The 25,363-nt window shown below is 45.1% G+C and overlaps 1 protein-coding gene across 18 annotated transcripts in view; it reads right to left on the reverse strand.

Moving 5' to 3' along the window:
• MAGI1 (membrane associated guanylate kinase, WW and PDZ domain containing 1) overlaps nt 1–23,165 on the reverse strand; it is a 477,619-nt gene extending 454,454 nt beyond the window's left edge. For all 18 annotated transcript variants that reach the window (XM_084634942.1, XM_084634953.1, XM_084634955.1 and 15 more), the window contains exon 1: nt 22,563–23,165. In XM_084634942.1, coding sequence (XP_084491068.1) covers nt 22,563–22,872 — 310 coding nt within the window. In that variant the 5' untranslated portion in view covers nt 22,873–23,165. The remainder of the gene's footprint in view (nt 1–22,562) is intronic.
• Between the last annotated feature and the right edge of the window lie 2,198 nt (nt 23,166–25,363).

The raw sequence follows: 25,363 nt of genomic DNA on the forward strand, positions 1-25,363 counted from the left end.
TAAGTGTAATTTATACCCGATTTATCACCTTATTCTCACTAACACCATGGCTTGGTTCTTTCAGTGAACCTAGAAAGGTGGGCTTTATAATCCATCCCTAAGTGGATGCAGATCACATAATATGCTGCTTTAATTAACGCTTATATAACCCTTTTCATCCATAGAGCTCAAAGCCCTGTACAAAGAGGTCAGCATCATTATCCCTGTTGTACAAAAGGGGAAACTGAGGCAGAAAGACAATGATTTGCCCGGCAGACCAATGGCAGAGCCAAGAATGGAACCCTGGTGTCTTGAGTCCCAGTTCACTGATCTATCTACTAGGCGCACTAAATCCTCTCCACCCACCACCACTGCCTTTCAAGAACCATGGTGTTAGGTACTGTACATACAGATAGAGACAGAGAGTCCCACAAAGCTTGAAATGTAGAGACAAGGTAAGACAAGAGTGAGAGAGGAAACAGGCACAAGAAAGGGAAGTGGGTTGCTGAAGATCAGACAGCAGGGTAAGTGGATGTCTAGAATTTTTTTTTAAACCTTTTAAACAGTAGTTTTTAATCATTATAATAATCATGGCAACCTATATTGCTTTGCATATTATATCTGTCCGAATAAATATAGTTCTGGTAAGTGATAACTTTCAGGTAATAACTGAAAATATTTAGGCAAAAGAATCGTTGCCATTTTCAGAAATATTAACGCCATTTATCACTTAAATGTTTTAAAGGGACATTATAACTATTCGGGCGTACACACAGACTTTTCAGTTTAAATTTTAGATTTCATATCACTTTGAGCATCACAGCTGAATACGGAGGACCTTGAAATTCTATGCTGTCTTTTCCCTATGGTTCCTGAAGAATGAACCATATAGAAATTTGACTTTTAATGTCTACACTACACACATTTTTTTAAAAAGTCCAATAGAAAATTCAGGGAAACAAACAGAAGCAGCTGTGTGTGAAAATTAAGTCAGAAACTGCTAAGTGTGAGCCTGAGGACAGAGAAACACTAAGTCAAGTGCACAAATGCCTTCCACGTGTTCTGGATGGAAAGAAGCTGAATTTTTTAAAGACAAACATGGAACTGCTTTGGGCAATTTGTCATTTTCAATAGCAGCTTTGGAGCTAGAGAGAGATTTAGACAAGTTAAACAACTTCCTGCTAGAGTTGCTGCATGCAATACTCAAATACCACTCATGGCCCTTTATAAAAGAATATTTATATTTAAGCCATAAGGCAAGACTTTGAAAAGTTGTTCAAAGTTTGACATAACCTATTAGGAGGAAGTGCCAAGTTTGAAGATGGAAAAGGACATCCCCCTCCACCCCCCCAACACCCTACTCCATTTTTAATCTAAATTCCAGGCAAAAGAGTTGGTCAAACTCAAATTAAAAGGTGCAAATACTTGTCATTTACTTAGTGACAGAAAAATCCTTTAGAAATGTTGTCGTTTTCTCCAAAGGCCCAAAAGTTAGAACTTAATACAACCCATTGTGCCTAGAAGATATTACCAGACATGGCAGATGAAAGATCATCCAGCAACAGGTTAATGACTGAGCACTTCTCTTCTGCAGAATCTGAGCTTTCAAACAAATGTTTCCAGTTCTTATGATTGCAAAGAAAGTCAACTGAATGTAAATTGATGCAGTGCTTGTCTCAGGCTGGCTAGCTGCATTCACAATAATTCTAAGGCCTTGTTTACACTAGTGAAATAGAGCAAAAATACTCCCCATTGCTGCTACTACTGGTTCAATTGCACATTGGAAGCCGTAGTATAGACAAGTTTCTGGCAATATCCAGCATTGTCAGAGCACATTTAAGCCAGAAGGAGCCTGGCATATTTAAGCCACAGGAGTCTTCTCTACGCTAGGCCTCCTGCCAATTGCTAATGCCACTGGGAAGTTCTTGCTCAAATTCCCTAGCATAGACAGGGCCTGAAAGTGAAGTGAACTGGACTCATTCATCTCCGAGTGCTGCTCAACCAAATGATGGATGACAATTTAAACAGATCAACAGTGGTAACTACTCAACTGCTGGTCACTTTAGCAGAGCCACTAATTACTTCAGCGCTGTACGTGAAGCTTGAATATTTCAATTTTTAATCACCTAACTTGATCCCTGCACAAAATGTCCAGGAATCCCAATAATACGTAGGCACTTGTAGCTTTTTAATCACCAAATTTGTCTGGGTTATGAATGATCCTTGAAGAAAAAATTCACAGTAACCCATCTTCAGATATTCCTTCATGTGCACTTATTGACCCTGTGGTAAGTTCTCCGCTGATAAGGGTTACATGTGCTCTGCACGCAATCCCCAGCTCCAGGAGGTAAATTATATGATAACCTCATCCTTCATTTAAAATTTTAAAAGTTTCTTACCCTCTTGGTAATGGAGAAAAGCTTGAAAAGAATTTAAGGGTACTTTAAAGGCTTCAAAACCAAAAGGCAATTAAAAAGAACCCATATTTATTTATTTAAAATTTCCTGGCTTTTAAATCAGTCTCATGATTTCTGAATGCTTGGGCTTGGTAATACAGACTGTTTGTAGAGTATATAAATTAGCATTTAAAAAGATGTTTTTAACTCAAGGTAAGCAATAGTACAGATATGCTCCCAGACTTGGCATTTTCAAACCTCCCCTGAGGTTTAGCTTAATGAACTTAAGCAGACCCTAAATCTCAGCTAAATGCATAAAGCAGCATTCTACTCCAGAAAAATACAGCCGTGAGTTTCACATAAGCTATTCTATATCCTTGGGGAGGGGGGTCATTAAGTCTGCCGCATGCTTTCAGATACTGTTAAAACGTGGTTCATTCCCAGCTTCACTGCAGGCTAAACTACGTTCTAAGAAGATTGCTGTATTGCAACTGGTTCCCTTGACGCAGTAAGATCAACTACATGGGCAGCCATCATGTTTTATTTCATGAATTGTTACGAAACTGGGGGGCGGGAGAGGAAAGGTCAGTCTCATCTCTCCCTGTTAAATAAAAGGAGTACTTGTGGCATCTATCTTACTCAAGATCTAGATAGGCGAGATTCAAAAACTGAATAAATAAAAGCCGACAACAGGGCCCCAAGAACAGACTACCACTTTGCACACACAGGTTAGATGTTACGGTAAAATCCTGGCCCTAATGAAATCAATGGCAAAACTCACATCAGCTACAATGGGGCCAGAATTTCACCCTAAGGATTTATCAGATACGTTGGTTTTCTAACATGTTCAAAACATGTATCTTAGAAACTCCAAAGCAGGGATCCCCCAGATTAGTGTGTGGTGGTTCCATCGCACTTCCATATTTATTATTTCATTACCTGGGACCCACAATAGCAGTACCTAGAGATCCCAACCCAGGACCAGGGACCCATGGATCTTGTGCAGTCCCTACACAAGAGAACCTTCAATGCAGGCTTATGACAAGTCATAGCAGGGAGCTAAAACAGGAAAGGGGAAAGGGCACCATAAAATTTACAATAAAACAAGTGTATTTTTGCACACCAAACAGAAGTCTCAGTTCTCCGCCTACCTAGCCATTGTCAGGTGGCAGTACTCGGCAGGGTTTTGGAAATAGCCCATAGAATTCTACTGCAGGAACAGAATTTTCTATTAAGTTCAGTAGGTCTGTTCAAAAACCTATGGAAAGTTTTCAATTTCTATTACATTCCCCAGGAACTTTCCATAAAGGGGGACGGAGGGAGAACGGGGTGTCTGGGGCAGAGGGAAGAATCTGCAGCTAGCTGAAAGATTGCTTTATAAAATTGAACTAAACATCTTCCAAGAACAAGATTCTAACCATACAGTTGATACACCACTGCAGTTAACGCTGGAAAAATAAATACTGTATTCCCAGCCCAAGGGAAGACACCATGATGGCCGCCACCAATACAGATCAGGTTATAACAAATGAGAGAAAAACATCAGGCACAGAGATACAGAAGGAGAACGAAGAATCACTCACCGTGACAAGCTAGTCAAGTAGCCAACATTGTTATGTTTCGACTGCTTCCTCCGGGAACAAAAAGGGACTAATGTACAAGAGTCACTATTGTCATAGTTATTGTATTGTTATGGAGTAAACAATGGTTATGGTGTGTCATATTTCCTGATGTAATAGCACCTGTTCTGCAGTCCTTAGACTAACCCTGGATATCTGTATTTCTCTCAGCTACTTTGCTGTGATCTATATCCACTTTTTGTTCAGCAGACAAAAAAGAGTGGCTCGTTTCACTTTAGCTTAAGCCACACTACATGTCTCTATGCAGGGTTCTGTGGATTCCTGGCTCAGCCACAGGCTTCTCGGTCAAGTCACTTAACCTCTGTGCCTCATTCTCCCCCCCCCATGTAAAAGACAGGGATAACATCACCTCCCTTCTTTCAGCCATTGTCTTGTCTATTTAGATCCCACAGAACCTCAGAATTATGAACACAAGAGTTATGAACTCACCAGTCAACCACACACCTCATTTACAATCAGGCAGTAGCAGACACACACAGAGTAAATAGCACTGTGTTCAACAAACTACTAAAACAATATAAAAGGGAAAGCAGCATTTTTCTTCTGGATAGTAAAGTTTCAAAGCTGTGTGAAGTCAACGTTCAGTTGTAAACTTTTGAAAGAACACACTCAATGTTTTGTTCAGATGTACGAACATTTCAGAGCTACGAACAACCTCCATTCTCGAGGGGTCCATAACTCTGAGGTTCTACCGTAGTGAGCTCTCAGTTCAAGGATTGATTCTTACTACGTGTACGCACAGTACCTCACACAAGGGGGTCTCGCTGCTCCTGTAATACAAATTTAACCCTGCCTGCCGTAGAACATCCAGTATGATTTCACCCCCTTTTCATTCCCACACCACAACCCTTTAAAAAAAACAAAAAAAAAACAAGAAACACACATACCCATCACACCACACACAGCTGTTACAATTTAACTTTCATCTAAGTTTGCCATTACATAACTACACTTAACTTTATGGCCTCTAAAATTCCAGAGACTTGTGTGTATAGTGAAGTTAGTTACCTGTCAAAAGATCACGTTTATAGGTGTGCTCTCTTACCAGTAACAACTCACAAGAATCATAAAAAGGTCTCATTAACAGTTGCCTGATAGCACCAGTGAGAAAGAGAAAGAATCTGAAACTCGTCTTAATCAGCAAGCAGCACCATGCCACGTAACTCTGCTTACAATGTCAGGTGCATTTAAAGGACTGAAGTCCAACACGTGTGCAGCCCTTTCACAAGTCACGTGATCCTTTCGATTACCTACAGGCTAATTGTTATGAAAGCTGTTTTGCCAAGAGAATCCCGCATGCAAGTACAGTATTGAAATGTCTTTAAAGGACCAGGGACCACTCAAGTCTCAATATAAAGTAACATGGGTGTAAACCTGTGGTTCTCAACCTATTTTCCATTGTGGGCCACAGCCGCATCCACACAATATATATACACACTACCTGTCTGGCCCTAAGGAGGTCTCACAGGCCACAGCTGTGTGCTGACTGGGCTGTGGGTAGAGAACCACTGGTACAAACTCTTGCTTGCTCATAAGGGTATTTGATTTCCTTGCATTTTTTAAATAATGCTTCAACTTCAGGGTGGCCCACTTCTGCCATTGATTGTGGATCTTGTGATATTTTGTCGCCCTCAAAACCCCCAACTCTTGGAGTCCTATCAACATCTCACCCTTCCTTCCAAAAGTCTCTAGCACTCATTGCCGCAGAAAAAAAGTTTGAAAACCTGAATCCTAAAGGCTCAAACACTGAATAAAAAGAACTCAATTTACTATTTTTATAATCTCATGGGGAAGGTTGGGGGGGGGGGGAAGGGTCAGACTCATGATTACTGAGTATTTGGGATAGGCACGTCTACTCCTGGATTCTACGTATGGTCCATACTATAGTCGCCCTGCATTACCAACACCTTTGCAGCACCACTAAGGGGTCCCTAGCATAGGCAAGGCTCCCATGAGTACCGGGAGTCTTAAAGCCGCGTCTTGTAACCCTGCTCAGAGCAGTTCCGTGCCTCTCACACACATACTTACAGAAACCAAAGCAAGGGAGAAAGTTACTAGGATTTAGCACTCCAAGCTCCGTATCTATTATAGAAAGATTCTACAGTGTCACAAGAGGTTCACAAGGCTCATATTTTATATCCGCTCCAATAATCCCTAAATTAGGCAAGAAGACAATACCGTTCCTACATACAAGTAAATGATCATTATCCACAGGAGGAGAAGAAAAAAAGTTCAGGCTTTTAGAGAGTTCCGTTAATAATATAGCACTTGGGAGGTGTTGGGGAGAAGGGGCAGGGGGCGGGATTGCTAATCAATAAGTTTGTATGCACTCTTATTATACAAGTTTGACGTCTCTGCACAAAAATCTAATTTGTAGTCCTTGCAAGTTTTTTTTTTTTTTTTTACATGGGTAAGAGTCAACTTGACATGGAAAAATAAAAGAACTAATTCAATTTTAAAAGTAAAACAATTAGGCATTCACAAGCCAAATGTGTAGCTTTTAATCTCTTGTACCCTAAGAATTACATTGCTGTCCTGCTGCAAAGAATCAGTGCAAATTAACAAGGTATTTCATATTAGTCTCTTCAGTGTTCAAGCTGAACAAGAAAATAAAATCTCTGGTTGAGAAAAGAGAAGCATATATATTTGACCCATATCCCCAGATCTCAAGGATCTCTCAGGAGTAATGGTCTCAAGTTGCAGTGGGGGAGGTTTAGATTGGATATTAGGAAAAACTCTCTCACTAAGAGGGTGGTGAAACACTGGAATGCGTTACCTAGGGAGGTGGTTGAATCTCCTTCCTTAGAGGTTTTTAAGGTCAGGCTTGACAAAGCCCTGGCTGGGATGATTTAACTGGGAATTGGTCCTGCTTCGAGCAGGGGGTTGGACTAGATGACCTTCTGGGGTCCCTTCCAACCCTGATATTCTATGATTCTATGATCTCCAAAAAGTTCTTTGGGAAAGGAAAAGGGCAGAGGAAAACAAAAATGAGGAACTCACACGTCTTGGATTATGTAGCGGACGGATAAACTTGAAACAGAGCTGTCACACAAGTAGCATTCTCCCAACCCAGCAAATAGGAATTCTCAACAGCAACACATTACCAAGAGGAGTTTCTGCTGAGGCCGACAACAGCTCCAAATATGGACAAGCCATCTATTTATCTAACACAGCTCCTGACATGCTATTTTACAGCGGCATAGTGCTGAAAATCCCCTTGGCTGCACATACAGTATGCAGAGGGGAGAGCTGTGGACATTCCCTGCTCGATGTCACATGTGGGCTGTCTTCATATCCATCTCTGCTTCTGCAAAGCCATCCTTTGTAGTTACGTTTGGCCCATTCTGCTAAAGTGTGTGAAATAGCACCTCAGCAGTCACAGCCCCAATCCCACTCCCTCTCAAGTCAATGGCAAAACTCCCACAGGATTACAGCAGGCACACCCCAATCCTGCTCCACGATACAATAACTCTTCTTGCCAAATCCTTACGGCGGGTGTGGATAAGTAGGAGAGCTCATTCTGTAACAGCTTATACGGCTACAGTTTCATTTTACACACAGTATAAAGCATGATATTCATAGCGAAATAATCAGATTTACAGCTTATCTATAGAAATACACACACTCATTTAGCATGCCTGCATTGAGCAATAAGCCCAGTTCGCCTGGATTGTTAGGGTTCAGAGGGGCTGTCCTAATGACATTCATTAGAACTGTGTCCTTGTTTCCTGTAGAGCCAAAAATGAGACCCTCCAGCAACTTCTGTCCACCTTCACAGGGCTCCTTGCCCTTCCACTGTGGCTGCCTCTTCTGATTCCATCTCCGTATCAGACTAAAATTAGCAGCAGGAAGGCTAGGTAAGTGAGTCAGGGATTTCAGGAGTCTGGAAGATATATCCCTCTCCTCTACTCCAATGCTTCTAGGAAACTACTCCATTACCTGCCACCCAGTCATATGTCCTTCTGCGAGCCATTCGTTTCCTACCACTGCGCTCCCAGTTAACTGCTCCTCTCCAGTTATGACCTGCTGCAACGTCCTTCACCATCCTACAAAACCATCTCAAGTTCCTTAACCCCATCAAGGGCAATTTACCCCAAGGAAAGTTACACATACGCTCACTCTTCTCCCCTCAATCCCTCACAATCTCAAGAAGGATCTCAGTGGGGAGGGCGTTCTGAAATCTGGGCACTCATCTCTCTCTCGCTCACTTTATTGGGGGGTATACCTACACCCAAAGGTTTAGATGTTGGATATTTTACATACTCGTAAATTTGCACCTGTGACCATTTAAGGCTAGCAGCTATACTAACGTAGAAGCAGAAGTTGAAAAGCAATGTCATGTAAAGTACAAGTCACTATTTGTTTGGGGAGGTAGGGGATTTTGGAGGGGAAGAAAGGGATTTATTTTAAATAATATTTTCTTTTCATAAATGTCTACGTTAAATATCCAAAGCAGACTTAAAAAAAAAAAAAAAAAAAAAAAGAGTCACTTGCATTAAGGAAATAAAGAAACTTCAAAAGTGATAGTAAAATGCTAAGCTGAAGATTCCAAAAGTGTGGGAGAATAATCCAAACCACTGTACGCTTTTGTCAAGTGCTAGCAAACCATGGAAAACTGATCATTTCTTCCTATACATTACAACTGTATGTGCTTCTGTTCTGACTAAAGCCAGGTTTCAAATAAAAGGGCTGGCATGAATGTGTGTGTCAAAGTGTATGAAGACCGTACATTTAGCATGATCTTCTCATCCTACAGTGAGCTGTATTACTTGGTTTAATGGACTAGCCTCCATCACGTCTAACAAAAATTTTAACTACGGAGCTTTTTTAAAAATTGTGACACAAGCCATCTCAAACTAGGAACTGTTTTCAGTCAAACAACAAGTCTGTGAAAATGTAACCAAGAAAGCCAGGATCTGCAGGAAAAACTGATTTGGTTTCTTTTAAAACAAAAAAAAGAAAACTACTAAATGCAACTTTCAAAGACTGGTGGTTAAGAATATTTGCATTATTACTAACACAAAGCAGAAGAAAGAAGTCGTTTCAGAGCAGAAGCTGACAAAGGCAGAGTCAGGAACTAGCACAGAGAATGTTGCCGAAAAATTCTGAAAAATGTTGCTGAAAAATTCAGGAAGCCATTTAAAGTGTCAATGCATAGAGGATAGATGGCGTGTCTGACCTTTAGAGACTGAAGGACGGATCTGGCTGAAAATATCCCAGCTGCCCTGAGCCATGCAACTCCCAGAAGTCTGTGAAGGATGTTCCCCACCTAGCCTGCCCATAAATATAAAACCATACCAGCTCAGCAGCAGACAACTACCAAGGTCATTTGGAAGTAGAGAACTCATGCCCATCCCCCCCAACCTTCCACCATTCTCAAGGCAGGTTGTTTCTTCCCCTCCTGGTCAGAGGCTGCCAATCACGTAGGCGCTACTGCAGAGCTCAGATTGTCTTCGCTCATTTGTGGCCATGAGTTAATGAGGTGCAGACAAAATCGGTGTGTTCATATTTAGACCAGGAGTATTTAGAAACAGCAGTGCTTGCCTCCACTCAGTGGAGCCCTGCAGGGGAACCACGAGACTCCAGACACCAAGCGTTGCTAAAATGCCACGTTTGGATAGCAAGAAACTCCCGAAGCCTAGAGAAGCACCTAATGCTTCTTCCCAAAAAGAAAAAAAAATAACAGCCGATCCAGATTCTCCGTTCTTGGGAAGGGATAGCCTAACCCAGCACGCAACACCTGAAAGAGCTGGCACAGGGTTTCCCTCACATACCATGGACTAGTCGCCAAGGCTGAAGAGCTGAGCAGTATTTCCATGCTGCAACAGCCGCAGAAACTCCTCACATCCTAGGTGGGGTTTTCCATCGGTGGAATTAATACACCTCTCCGAGAGGAGGTAGCTAAGTCAATGGAAGACTAGCCACCTCTACAGTGGAGGTTAGGTCAACCTAACCACATGGCACAGGACATGACATTTGTCACAGCCCTGAGTGACGTAGGTAGGTCAATAAGTTTTAGTTGTAGATCAGGCCTGAAACAAAGTGAAAGCCAAGCCATCAAGTTTGGGGAACGTTTGCGGGGGAGAGGAAAAGGGATGAGGATTGCTTACACTGATGTTTCTGCGTATGCAGTAGCTGGTCTCACATGTGCAGTGATGCTGGGTGTTCGAAGCCCTGAAAGCTATTGCTGTACACCTGAGGCTACTAGCAGCAGGCCAAAGGGCACATGCAACATTTTCACATGACGCGCTGGTGGCAAATCGATTCCAGTATCCATGGTGCCGGTGGCCACTGAACACAACTTCTGGCTAGCAACAAAAGACACAATTAAAGAAACGGCAGGCATGAACTCAGAGCGAATGCAGTATATCCCTACCCAGAGACAGCATGTGCACGCCTAAAAGAAACCCCCTTCTCCACACATGTATTGGAGTATCTACTTTCTAAGCATTGGCCACTGAAGTTACAGCACCCTAGGTAAAGTGAACTTTCTCCATTTCTTAATTTTGCTTCTGCAAATTCATGGAGCTTGCTCACGCAGGCCAGATTTCTCCACATTTTCACCTGAGAGACCCGAACCATTTAGCTCTGAATATGAGAGCTGAGAATTTCCTTTAACATATGCGTCTCAAATGTAGGAGCTTCCAGCAAACCAGAGGAAGCATAAAACTACCTCTATATCTTAAGGAATGAGTTAAAACAAACATACCCTCCATCTGGAAGAAAGCAGAGCATGTGTCAATAATAAGAGAACTAACTTATTTGACAAGAACCATTTTAAAATCTTGACTTCTTAACTGATTTACAGATTTAGATTAGGCTATGGGACATGTTCATTCTCCTCCCTCCCCCAACCCGCCATATGGCTGAGCCGCAGAATACAATACAATTGAATGCTGATTTCATGCAAGTTAGAATAAAAGGTCCTCAGTTTATCACTATTCTATCCAACTGATGCAAATGTTGCCTCTATTTAGGCCAGGTGCACGTTAGCCTGAATGAGACCTTCTGAGGGACAATTTTATTTCCTTTACATCAGAGTTCAATATTTTAAACTGAATTAAGGCTGCAGATATGTATCCAGAAGTTAATACATTACAACATTGTAATTTTTAAAAAAAAATAAATAAATAAGCAAACAAAAAGACAGGAAATTCAATGTTAAGAGTTTCTCTTAAAATTGTGTCGTGTCAGGAAAAACCATTGAAATGCAGCATGGCAGTGCACAGGTCACATACCCTAAACAATCCCCACCCCCTTCTTTGTAAGGCGGACATGTCAAGACTGGGAAGATGAATGGCCACCTGACAGCTAGTAGTTGACCTGTTAACTACGGACACCTTAGCTCTGCAGCAGCTCCAGGTGACATTCTGGCTCAGAAGGTCTAACCTGGTCATTCCCACCTTCTAGACAGGAAAAAATGGAGTGTGCTCTGCCCACAGCCCTGTCACCGCATGTATCACAACTGTCAAACTACATCCATTCTGTCCACGCTGAGGTCTTGTATTATTAAATCACAGTCTTAACGAAGACACTGGATTTATGGCTTATTACAACAATCTGTAACCCACTAACTCCCCCTTTTTTGCCCTATGCCTGTAGCAGTGTTAATTGGCCACTTCACCTTGAATGGTCTCCTACAATACCTGGTTTCGGAGTAGCAGCCGTGTTAGTCTGTATCCGCAAAAAGAAAAGGAGTACTTGTGGCACCTAACAAATTTGTTTGAGCATAAGCTTTCGTGAGCTACAGCTCACTTCATCGGATACATGTAGTGGAAAATACCGTGGGGAGATTTTATATACACAGAAAACATGAAACAATGGGTGTTACCATACACACTGTAACAAGAGTGATCAGGTAAGGTGAGCTATTACCAGCAGGAGAGGGGGGGGAAAAAAAAACAAAAAACACACACACACACACACACACCTTTTGTAGTGATAATCAAGTGATATCACCTTTTGTAGTGATAACCATTTCCAGCAGTTGACAAGAACGTGTGAGGAATGGGGAGGGGAGGGGGGACACATGGGGAAATAGTTTTACTTTGTGTAATGACACATCCACTCCCACCCTGGAAATCCTGGATGCCCCATCATCTCAGGCATTGGCACCCTGACAGCAGGATTGTCTGGCTATATAGACTCCCTCCTCAGGTCCTATGCTACCAGCACTCCTAGCTATCTTCGAGACACCACTGACTTCCTGAGGAAACTACAGTCCATTGGTGATCTTCCTGAAAACACCATCCTGGCCACTACGGATGTAGAAGCCCTCTGCACCAACATTCCACACAAAGATGGACTACAAGCCGTCAGGAACAGTCTCCCCGATAATGTCACGGCAAACCTGGTGGCTGAACTTTGTGACTTTGTCCTCACCCATAACTATTTCACATTTGGGGACAATGTGTACCTTCAAATCAGCGGCACTGCTATGGGTACCCGCATGGCCCCACAGTATGCCAACATTTTTATGGCTGACTTAGAACAACGCTTCCTCAGCTCTCGTCCCCTGATGCCCCTACTCTACTTGTGCTATATTGATGACATCTTCATCATCTGGACCCACGGAAAAGAAGCCCTTGAGGAATTCCACCATGATTTCAACAATTTCCATCCCACCATCAACCTCAGCCTGGACCAGTCCACACAAGAGATCCACTTCCTGGACACAACGATGCTAATAAGCGATGGTCACATAAACACCACCCTATACTGGAAACCTACTGACCGCTATGTTTACCTGCATGCCTCCAGCTTTCACCCTGACCACACCACACGATCCATTGTCTACAGCCAAGCTCTACGATACAACTGCATTTGCTCCAACTCCTCAGACAAACATCTACAAGATCTCTAATCAAGCATTCTTACAACTACAATACCCACCTGCTGAAGTGAAGAAACAGATTGATAGAGCCAGAAGAGTACCCAGAAGTCACCTACTACAGGACAGGCCCAACAAAGAAAATAACAGAACGCCACTAGCTGTCACCTTCAGCCCCCAACTAAAACCCCTCCAACGCATCATCAAGGATCTACAACCTATCCTGAAGGACGACCCATCACACTCACAGATCTTGGAGACAGGCCAGTCCTTGCTTACAGACAGCCCCCCAACCTGAAGCAAATACTCACCAGCAACCACACACCACACAACAGAACCACTAACCCAGGAACCTATCCTTGCAACAAAGCCCATTGCCATCTGTGTCCACATATCTATTCAGGGGACACCATCATAGGGCCTAATCACATCAGCCACGCTATCAGAGGCTCGTTCACCTGCACATCTACCAAGGTGATATATGCCATCATGTGCCAGCCATGCCCCCTGCCATGTACACTGGCCAAACCGGACAGTCTCTACGCAAAAGAATAAATAGACACAAATCAGACGTCAAGAATTATAACATTCAAAAACCAGTGGGAGAACACTTCAATCTCTCTGGTCACTCGATTACAGACCTAAAAGTGGCAATTTGTCAATCAAAAAAAACTTCAAAAAGAGACTCCAAGGAGAGACTGCTGAATTGGAATTAATTTGCAAACTGGACACCATTAACTTAGGCTTGAATAAAGACTGGGAGTGGATGGGTTGTTACACAAAGTAAAACTATTTCCCCATGTTTATTTCCACCATCCCCTGCCACTGTTCCTCACATGTTCTTGTCAACTGCTGGAAATGTCCTAACTTGCAAAAGGTTGTTATTTTTTCCCCCTCTCTCTTGCTGGTAATAGCTCACCTTACCTGATCACTCTCGTTACAGTGTGTATGGTAACACCCATTGTTTCATGTTCTCTGTGTATATAAAATCTCCCCACTGTATTTTCCACTGAATGCATCTGATGAAGTGGGCTGTAGCTCATGAAAGCTTTGCTCAAAGAAATTTGTTAGTCTCCAAGGTGCCACAAGTCCTCCTTTTCTTTCTACAATATCTGCCAACTACTTATGCTGAACAATCTGTCCCACCTTGCATTTAGCTGTGACACCAGAGCACCTTTCCCAGCCCTAAAGAAGAGCTCAAAAACTTCTCTTTCCCCACAGAATTTCGTCCAATAAGAGACATTACTTCAAGCAAATAGTCTATCATAAGTCATGTCTATTACAGTACTACATAGGGGATGAGAATCCAACCCCACCATTCTAGGCACTGTACAAACACAGCATGAGACAATCCCTGCCCCAAAGAGCTGACAATCATTCCGAAGAGACAAGCAGGCACTCGGGGGGAGGGGAACACCGAAGCAGAAAAATCAATGCAGTGGTGGCAAATTAGTAATTTAAATCGTTTCAATGGGGTTATGTTAAAAGGGGATTAGCTAGATGAAGAGACAAAGGGAGAGAGAGAGCTGGAGACCAGGAGGAAAGGGGTGAGAGGGCCTGGAGCATACAGCCAATCTGCACAAGGGCAAGAAGTGAGAACTACAGAAAGGAGTCTGAGGACACCAGTAGTGTTCTTTGATCCCTGGTTAAAGTGGTTTCAGAGTAACAGCCGTGTTAGTCTGTATTCGCAAAAAGAAAAGGAGGACTTGTGGCACCTTATAGACTAACCAATTTATTTGAGCTTAAAATGCTTTCTCTAGCTGCTCCTATCTCTGTGAAAGGCAGCACAACCCAGAGCAGGGGCAGATGATAGTATCTAATCATAATATTTACACAAGACGTCACTGGCTCCCTGTGACACAGGTAAATATTAACCCTGTTTCACATCTGGAAAAGCAGTCAGAGAGAGTTTAAAGGGACTTGAATGGGAGTCTAGTATCGGGCTGTGAAAAAACGAGGCTGTAACCCTTGCTCTGCCACCGATTCACCGTGTAGCCTCGGACACCCGATAAACTCTAAATCCTCAATTTTCCCACCTGTAGAACGGAGTTAATACAAGCCTGACTCTCAAGGAGTTCAAGTTGTGAAGCTTAATTCATGTAAAACACTATGTGATCCTTGGAAAAAAGGTATCCTAAGGGCACTGCAGCATTATTAAGGCTACACTGGATATGTCTACACTTGCAGTTAGACATCCCCAGCTGGCCCACGCCTGCTGACTCGGACTCACACTGCTTAATGGCAGCGTAGATGTTAAGGCCTGGGCAGCTCCAGCCCAAGCACATACACTACGATTAAGCAGTCCTTTAGCCCAAGCCAGCTGGCACGGGCCAGCCGCAGGTGTCTAATTGCAGTGCAGATGCATCCTCAGTGTTACAGAGTTGGAAGAAGACCTAAGGAGATCCTGATTCCAGTGTTCTGCTCAGCCCAGTAAACGACACTGCCCTCCCCAGCATAGGTGTTCAGGCCCATGCTCACAGCTGGTAAATTCCATTGGCTCTCTAACAGAGGATGTTCTTGGCCAGCAAACCACCAAGTTTGCTGGGCTGAAGTCTAATAAATAGTTTGCGAAATCTGCTGGAAACTGAAGCAGGCCCCAAACATTACCAAAACTCCAAGTAACCACCACCCTATTCTTTCCCAAGCTAATCCTACGCACGGGGTCTATTCATAGCCTCTATCATAAAATAAGTTTGGACTTTGTATACCAAGATTTCCGAGATCTATAGTCTACCACTGAAAAAAGAAGGAAGTGTTTTTCAAAGTTCGTTATCAGTGCCACATCTTGGGAATGGCTTGGCAAACGCACCTTAAATTTGGCCAAAAAGTTACCCTTCAGCAGAAGTGCTTCAAATTTGGTACGTGTGCCCTAAGGACCTTGTTTTGAGGAACTGGGTGGAGAAGTGCATATGGATGTGATCAAACCAGGTCTGAGAACGGATGCAACTTCAAGTATGACAAGATTAGCACCCAATCACACATATCCCTACATTTTATCCCTTTAGCAATAAGACACTCACGTTTTGGCCATCAAACTTGCTGAATGGAGTCCTTAAAGTTATTAAAGAGTTATACAGCAGGTGAATTTCATGTTTCACATTTAGCAGATTAGCAACTCAGACCTGAAGCACTTTTGCCATAAAGTAAAAATTCAGTTTAAAAAATCCACTAGAACTGTGTTAATATCTTATCATTGCAATAATTTTGAAACATTGCTTGTAATTATGCTATAATTGTGGTTTAAATGTACTGCAATACAACAGCCCATAAAGAGAGCCTAGAGTCTCATCACATAATGGGCTGAAAGATTCAATTTACTGTGAAAAACAATCCAATTTTTTTTACATTAAAGGCTCATATTAACTCTTTAAAATGTTAATAATGGCAGGGCTGTTAAATTAAGACTGTGACTGAATAACTCTGAGACGCTAACCACTCTTGGTAGAGGAGGACATAAAGGTATCTGCATGGATGCATAGCTAATCATTTTGCCACAAGTAGGGTCAATTTTCACATTCTAAATCCTAACAAATGCTTACAGTGTATAAGCTTGATTGTGGTAAAAACCTGATCCTCACGACAATGATACTTTAATATACAACAGTCTATGTTTCATGTGTGCTAAGAGCAGTAATATTTTAGATGCACAGAATTTCTGAACAACTCACGGACAGGGACTGCATCTTCACCGATTTGATGCTTGGCTAGCAGCTAGCACATTGTGGGTATTATTGCAGTATAAATGGTGAACATAATCTCTAAGTCCAAAATAGATGCAGACCTCAAAAATGCCAGTATGAAATTTTTGATCAGTACAAATTTATGTTGTTATCTGTACTTCAGATTCTATTATCTAAACGTTAAGGATGTGGGTCAAACTGGAAATGCACAGGGAATTGTCAACGTGGTTTTGTTTGATATTTTTGTTAAGTGTTGAAACAAAACAAAAAACACAATCCTTTATTAGAACCAAAAGGAGAGATCACGTGACATACCAAGGAAGTAAATTCTTAATAGCAGCAAGAGTTTTATAAACTCATTTGCATTTACCTAAACCAGGAAGATGGGAGTCCAAAATAAACATGGGATGCAAATATTTTTACATTTCACAGAACTGTGCATCAGTGTCCGAATTTGATCAGTTTTAGTGCCAGCCATGGGTTCTGTAACCTACCTATCACATGTTTAACGTTACCTATTAACCAACCTGGCACCCTGCTTTCCCAGCCTATGTAAAACTACTGGACACGAATTCATAGAGACATCAATTATTTTTATATTTGTTGATGTTTTACATGAAAAATAATTAGAAGATACCACATCCCCCACGGGCCCCTTTCAGGGAAATGATGTTAGAATATACGCTCATGCAGAAAACTTTTAAAGGGGCTGTTTTATTCACATGAATAGATTCCAACACTTCATGGCAGGTCAGATGTAATTAATGCCAGTGCTCCATAGAAACGGACTGTCACTCACCATGTTTTAGAATTTCTCCCAGGGTCAAGGTAAGGTTTTAAAAAGAAACAAACATACATGACAGCAGATGATAAACCATAGTCACTACCATTTGGAAATGAATGTTTGCCCTTGTTTGCCTTATACTTGACTTTAAAAAAAAAAAAAAAAAAATCCCCTTCCTCCTCCATACTGACTTCAGAGTAACCCAAAAACATCACTCATGTAAACTGATCCTCATGTACCATAACTTCAGCCGGTAGTAGTAAAGAAAAAAATTAAAAACAATTTTTTAAAAAAAAAGTGCACTGAGGTCTTAGTTTTCTTCAACAACCTTTTCATTTATAGTGACCAGGAGAACTTGTACAACTTGACTTATGCCATCTAATCAAAGAGTTTAAAAAAAAATCTGACTAATCTTGAACTAGCCCCCAATCTCTGTATTTCACGAAAAAACAAAGACGAAAAAGACATCCTGTTTTAAATGAAAGGCACACAACTGATCTGTTATGGAGAAGTTGTTAACTTGTCCATTGTCAAGAACAGCATGTTAAACCCCTGTTTTTTGTTGTGCCAGGCTCTCTCAATCAGGATACAACAACAAGAGAGAAAAATGTTAAAAAAAAAAAAACGTTCTGTCAAGTATTGTCTATTTATCCAATGGATAAAATTGTAAGTTTATTGCAGGAAGCTACAATATTAAGCATGGACAGATCAAGATATTATGTTAATTCAAGTCTTACACTATCAAATGTGTGATATTAAAATCAATGGGAGAAAGCAGGGCCGGTTCTAGGATTTTTGCCGCCCCAAGCAAAAAAAATGTTGGCTGCCCCCACTTTTTTTTTAATGCCCCCCCCCACCCCTGGCTCTGCCCTAACTCTGCCCCTTCCCAACCTCTTCCCCAAATCCCCGGCCCCGCCTCCTCCCCCGAGCGTGCCGCATTTCCCCCCCCAACATTGCTTCCTGCGGCTCCCCCCCCCCCCCCGCACCCCTCCGCCCTAGCTCAACTCCGCTCTGCCTGCTCCCCTGAACACGCCTCCGCTCCATTTCTCCCCCCTCCTTCTCAGGCGAGGGAGAGGCAGAGCGTTCAGGGGAGCAGGCGGAGCGGAGGTGAGCGAGGGTGGGGAGTGCAGGAAGTAACGGGGGGGGGGGGGGAGGCAGGGGAACCACTTCCCGCCCCAGCTCACCTCCACTCCACCACCACCACCTCCCAAGAGCACGCCGCCGCTCGGCTTCTCCTCCCTCCTCCCAGGCTTGCTGCGCGAAACAGTTGTTTCGCGTGCGGCAAGCCTGGGAGGGAGGGAGAAGCGGAGCGGTGGTGGGGCGCTCAGGGGAGCGGGCGGAGGCGGAGCGGAGGTGAGCTGGGGCGGCGGGGGAACATTTCTAGGGGCGGCATGGCCTGCGCTGGAATGCCACCCCTAGAAATGTGCCACCCCAAGCACCTGCTTGTTTTGCTGGTGCCTAGAGCCGGCCCTGGGAGAAGGAGAGAAAAGGGGGGGTGAGGTAATATCTTTTATTGGATCAACTTCTGTTGGTAACAGAGATAATCTTTCGAGCTCACCCAGAGCTCTTCTTCCGGAGAAGTAGCATCAGGTTTGCACTCTTTACTTAGATGAAATTAAGTGGTCCATACAACTATATTTATTAATTCAAGTAGAACTGATCATCAATTTGTTTGAAACTGAAACAACAGAAAGGAAAAGTGGTCAGTTTTAAAAACACTACACCTCAGACTTAAAACATTTTCCATTGTTTTGATTTTTCACTTTTACCTTTACTGGCCTAACTCTGACAGCACTGAAAGGTATTAAGTCAAGTTTCAGGGGCCCTTTTTCTCCCAAAGCAAAAGATTATAAAATTATGCTTTTAACAAGTAATACAAAAAAAAAAAGCACCTATGGGGTAAAGCTGTTCACTTATTCCACATTAAAAGGACAAGGGAAATTAAAGCACACATAAATCCCATATGAACAGTTACTTCTATTAACCCTTATAAACAGTTACTCCAATTAGCTATATTCTCATGTGCCCCACCAATCACCATAGTATCCAAGTGCCCATTCAAACTGAATACTCACTACAGAAAAGAAATATAATTAAAGAAAGCAAGCATTTGCATTTTGAATTGTTATCCTATAAAGCTTGGTTTTAATGATGAAGAGTGTGTTTAACCTATAAAACCTTGATTTCACAGTTGTTTTTTGTTTGTGTGTTTGTTTTAACTGCAAGATCAAATCAGTTATTTTCTCTGTTCAAGCCTGCAGATGACTGACTTATTTATAGTAAACTTCCTGTTTTTCCAGCCTTGTAAATGTCCTACAAAGCAGACAAGCCAATAAAGTATGTAAGTTTCCAGTTTAAGTTTGTCACAAAACTTCAGCATCAGTTCAGCAGGCACTAAGGACTGGGGAGGAGGGAGGGGAAATGGAATCAGACAGTTAAAACATGTTTACACTCCTTCACTTAACACTATTTTGCAGCATGTTTTAGTAACATGCAACTCTTGCTGAATATGATCACTTAAAATTACATTAAAAGGGAAACTGCTACAGGAAACTGACATAGAAATCATGCATTTTAAATAGGCTTGGAAGGAGTAGATTTTTATCAGTAAAGGTTGGTAAACATCCATTTCACCATACAGACACAAACCAATGACATTTTATTTCCATCAATAACAGACATTTACAGAAAGGCATAGAAAGAAAAATGCTGCTTGAGAAGTTACTGGAGTTTGATGTAGGGATATTTACTTTGTGTATTTTGACATGTGATGTTGATAATTTGTGTTTTAAAGCTTTATAAAGCTTTAACTTTTTGCATCTCAGTGTCTACAGTCATTAACTATTGTCCAATTCCCCTCCGCCCCATTGCCTGACACTCCCCCATATTTTCTTGCAACTGTGAAAATTTAAATAAATAAAATTTGGTAAAAAAATAATGCTTAAAACCCATAATTCTGCACAACTTATTATTGTGATTATCAAAACAAGTAGTTCTTATGTAAAATCTTAAAATCACATTTACATTTCTTTATGTTTATTTATTCTGTGCATTTCACTCAGCCAGGAAAATGAAAATCAGTTTCACATTGTTCATAGTCAATTTCACTTCCATGTTTTCAGTGCCTAGGTCTGTGTGTTACAAATACAGCAGGAGAAAGAAAACAATTGCTCCCACTACAGTTGGGAAAAAAAAATGGGGGGTGGGTGGGAGGGAAGGGGGACATTTCTATTGATTTTAGGTTTTATAAGTTATCTTGCTCTGATATTTCTTTATGTAACATGTGGGGCAATTTTGAACTGACATGCCATTTTTAAAAGGAAGCAGACGTTTTTTACAGTGACAACTCAAGATTACACATTATTACATAAACGTACCACATGGAACAGACACTACCCTTCCTATAATTTCCTCTGACAATGGAAGTGTGAATAATGTCCATAGAACAAGTGCATAGAACCTACAAAACTAGCTTTTAATAGGGCTAAGCAGACAGAAGTTCAGAGGAGAGCTCTGCTGATTTACAAGAAGGGCATCAGCCAAACAACAAAAACAAGATTAATTCTCTTTTGGGTCAAGTAAATAGGTTGTTGCCTGCACATCAACTACACAAAACATCGCTGCATTTGCCAAACACAGCAAATCCCTCCACTTTGGGATGTGTACATGTTTGTGCAGTAATAAACTTTCCCCTAAAGAGTCTACTGAATTATCCTAACAGAACTTCCCTTCCTGCCTCCATTTATAGATGACTCTGGTGTGCTAGGCCACCATGCAAACCTACAGGTGTTCCAACAGAATCTTGTTTATTTCAAAATCCTGGGTATACAAATAACCTTAACAGCTGCTGCAACAAGTCCCACACTGGAAACTACAACCCTATTATCTAGGCCTGCTGTGCTGACCTGTTAAATGTGAAGCGGCCTTTGCACATGGGAAGACTCTTGCTTTTGTCTTCCATTGCCTCATTTGAGAGCTATATCTCATACAATCCCTTCACCTCCCTTCCGCATGGCTCAAAGTGATGCAGAAATGACCTACTGCTAAGAGTGAAGGCAAGGCCAAACTAACCATTCCAAGGGGGAAGATAGTTACATCTTTTCCCTTCCTCGTGGGCACTCCATGCCAACCCTTTGACAAGCTAAGGAAGGGAGCTGCCAATCACATGCTTCTAGCAAGACTAACAAGTCTATCCAGCAGTGCAACCAAATGCTACAAGTCTATGGGATGCATCCCTGCTGCAGGAGTAAATCTGTCAGGAAATTCCTCCGGGTCCAGTGAAATGAAATATTTGTTTTGTTCCCTAATAGAATTAGCTAGCAGATCCAAGCATTTCACTCCACAAAAGGCTAAGCCTCCAGAACTGCCTGTAGCTAGAGGTTTCAGGACACTTTAAAGAATGTCTTAAGGGAATTGCTCATTGTGCTCAAGGCAGGCCAGACTTGAAGGCAGTAAAACTTAAAAGATTTATTTCCCCATGAAAGCAGGGCTCTGAATGCACAGGGAAACCTAAATGACGCCCAATTACAGGCTTTGCCTCGAAGAGAGCAAGGTGTTCCAAAGGTCATGTTCTGACCCTTGATGACAGATAAAAATGAACCATTTGTATGCCAACCATTAAACCACACCAATGAGCTGCGCCTGCCTGGCGTTTTCCATTTGATCTCTGTGATCAAACACTGCCCCAAGAAGGGAGAGAGAGGGGCTGGTCACCTTGGTTGCATGTTCTGATGATGGGGGGGGGGGGGAAGAAGCACAATTCCGGTGCAAACATTTCATCACCGTCTGAAGTCCGCGTTTTGCCACTCAGCAAGCCTGGCAGAGGGAGAGACCCAGGGTTTGCCACTGGCCCCAGCCGGACTCTATGCCAGGTTAACCCGGGGGGTGCGGATCTGCGCTCGCGAAGCCGGAGAGAGCCCAACGCTTCCCCGGCGGCGTTGAAGCCGTGCCCCCGCCCATGCTGGACCCAGCCTCCCCTCCGGTCCGCACGCTGCCCGCCCCCCCCGGCCACTGCGCGCCCGGAGCCGGCCGGGAGAGGGGCCGCTCAGCCGGCAGGTGGAAAGCCCAGAAGTTAGGTCCCGCTTGGAAAAACTTCACACACCCCCGCCCCCAGCAAACCCAGGGGAAGGAGGAGAGGCAGGGGGAGTTAGTGGCCCAGCCAGAGCAATGACACCGGGGGCTGGTGGGGTGTGGTTGCCTTGCACCCCAAGTGCCCCCCCCCCGGCTCTCCCCTGCCGCCGCCCCCCCCCTTACCTTGTCTCACGGCTTTGACCGCGATGGGCTCCTGGCAGCTCCGGATCACTTCCAGCACGTCGTAGCGGGGCAAGCCGGACACGCGGACCCCCTGCACCTCCAGCAGCAGCTCCCCGGGGCTGAGCCCCCCGTCTTCGCCCCCGGCCAGCACCGGCGGGCCGCCCTCCTCCGCCGTCCCCACGTAGGGGAACTGCCCGTGCTCCGCGCCCCCGAGCAGGGGCAGCCCCGGCCGGCCGCCGGCCGCCCGGCTGGCCGCGCACTGGTGCACCCGGCTGCTCCAGTGGTTCTTCTTCTGGATCACTTTGGACATGGTGGCTCCGGCTCCGGCTCCCCTCGCCCCGCCAACCAAGCGGATGCAAAACAGGTGGCCCGGCGGGGCGAGCCTGGCTCGGCGCACAACTTTCCCCAGCCGCTCAAGCCATGCTCCGGCTCCGGCTCCGGCTCCCCCCTGGCTCCGGTCCGGTCCGGTCCGCCCGTCCGGACAGCGCCCGGCAGCTCCCCCCCCGGGCTGCGCGGAGCCCGCTCGGCAGGAAGCGGCCGCGGCCCCTTTAAGCCGCTACAAAGACGCCGCTTGTTTGGTTACATTTCAGCCCGTCCCGTTCCAGCCGGGAGTCCGAGGAGCCGCCGGCGCAGGCGCCCTAAGCACGCTCCCCCTCCCCCCCCCTCTCCTCTCCCCTCCTCTCCCGGGCCGGGAGCGCCCAGGCGGCTGCCCCGGCTCGCGGAGCGCGCGCGCGCCTGCCCGCCAGGCTGGGGCGGGACGGGCCGGGGTGCAAGGGCGGGGGGGGAGCTGAATGGGGAGGGGGGGAAAGGGAAGGGGGAGCTGGGTTGGGGAATAGGGTGCCGGGGAGCAGAGTTGCGGGGTGGAGGGAGCTAGGTTGGGGGAGCAGGGGGGGAGGGGGGAAGCAAAGGGCAAGGAGCCGGGTTGGGAGCAGGAGTGCAGGGGGAGAGGACCAGAGTTGTAGGGTGGAGGGGGGAAGAGGGGGAGCTGGGGGCGGGCAAGGAGCTGGGCTGGGATCTGGGGTGCAGGGGGGAGAGAACCAGGGTTGGAGGGGGGATGGGGGAGCAAAGGGCAAGGAGTGGGGGTGCAGAGGGAAAAGGACCAGAGTTGCAGAGGGGATTGGGGGAGTAGGGGGGGATGGGGGAAGCAAAGGACAAGGAGCTGGGTTGGGAGCAGGAGTGCAGAGGGGAGAGGACCAGAGTTGCAGGGTGGAGTGGGCAAGAGGGGGAACTGGCGGGGCAAGGATTCGAGTTGGGATCTGGGGTGCAGAGGGAAGAGGACCAGGGTTGCAGGGGGGGATGGGGGAGCAAAGGGCAAGGAGCTGGGTTGGGAGCGGGGGTGCAGGGGGAAGAGGACCAGGGTTGCAGGGGGGAATGGGGGAGTAGGGGTTGGGATAGTAGGAAGGATGGGGGAGCAAAGGTCAAGGAGCTGGGTTGGGTGCAGGGGGATCAGGACCAGGCTTGGAGGGGGGGATGGGGAAAAAAAGGAGGGCAAGGAGTGGGGGTGCAGGGGGAAGAGGACCAGCATTGCAGGGGGAGCAGGGGGCAAGGAGCTGCACTGAGGGATGGAGGATGGGGATGGTGAGGAGCTGCGATAGAGGGGAAGGAGCCAAGATGGGGTGCAAGGAGGTGAAAGGAGCTGGACTGGGGGCTGAGGGAGCGGGTCAAGGAACAGCTCCGGGAGGTGGGGGATGGGGATGAGCTGGGATGGGGGAGCAGAGGGTGAGGAAGAAACACAGGGAAAGGGGGATGGGGAGAAAAAACTGCCTGATACTTTTTCCGGGGTGAGGTGGAGGGAAGGAAAACATCCTGTCCACGTTGATGGTGCCTGGGTGCTGGGGAACAAATTACTGTTGGGGGGGGGGGGGCTAGAGAGAGATGCTGCCTGTGTGTTGGGTGGAAAGGGACAGGGGAAAGACGTCCAAGGCGTGAAGCACACAGGCGTGAAGCACACACACACACACTGGTTTGCAGCAGTTCTCAAACTTCATTGCATCACGACCCCCTTCGGACAACAAAAATTACTACACAACCCCAGAAGGGGGAGATCAAAGCCTGAGCCCCACCACCCTGTGGAGGGAGGGGGCAAAGCGAAACCCCAAGGGCTTCAGCTCCAGGCAGAGGGCCTGTAACCTGAGCCCCACTGCCCAGAGCTGAAGCCGAAGCCTGAGCCCCGCAGCCCAGGGCTGAAGCCCTCGGGCTTCGGCTTCAGCCCCGGGCAGTGAGACTCGGGCTTCGGCTTTGGTCCTGGGCCCCAGCAAGTCTAACACCAGCCCTGGTGATCCCATTAAAATGGGGTCATGCCCACCTTGGGATCCCGACCCACAGTTTGAGAATCCCTGGATTATAGCGTTCATGTTGATGATACTTCCGAGTGCAACAAGAGTCTGGGGGTGCTAAGGTGGGAACTGAGAAGGTGGAGGGAGCCTGGGGGGTTGCTGTGCGGAGAGGAGCTGGTGGAGAGAACTTGAGAGGAGGTTGTTCAGCTGATCCATAGGTGGTTAAGACAAAAGCTTCTAGAACAGCCTCCTCTATTCTTCATCTCCATTAGCCTCCCTTCTTCTTCCCTCCTATTCTTTTCTCATTGCTATTCACCAATCAACTCATCCCACTCTGCCCCTGCCTGTCCTTCCTTTCTTGGGCATTGAGGCAGCTGGCCACATCTACCTTCCCCTCCTGACTGCTCCAGGCTAACTTGGATCCAGCCAGGGGATCAGCCACAGTGGAAGAAGAGGCAGCTTGGCTATCTGCTGTCCCAAGAGTACCTGGCAGCCAGGGGGAGAAACTGAGCAAATCCCTTCTGG

Source organism: Lepidochelys olivacea (assembly GCF_965140295.1).
Source record: "Lepidochelys olivacea isolate rLepOli2 genome assembly, chromosome: 7".
NCBI classification, from domain to species: Eukaryota; Metazoa; Chordata; order Testudines; family Cheloniidae; genus Lepidochelys; species Lepidochelys olivacea.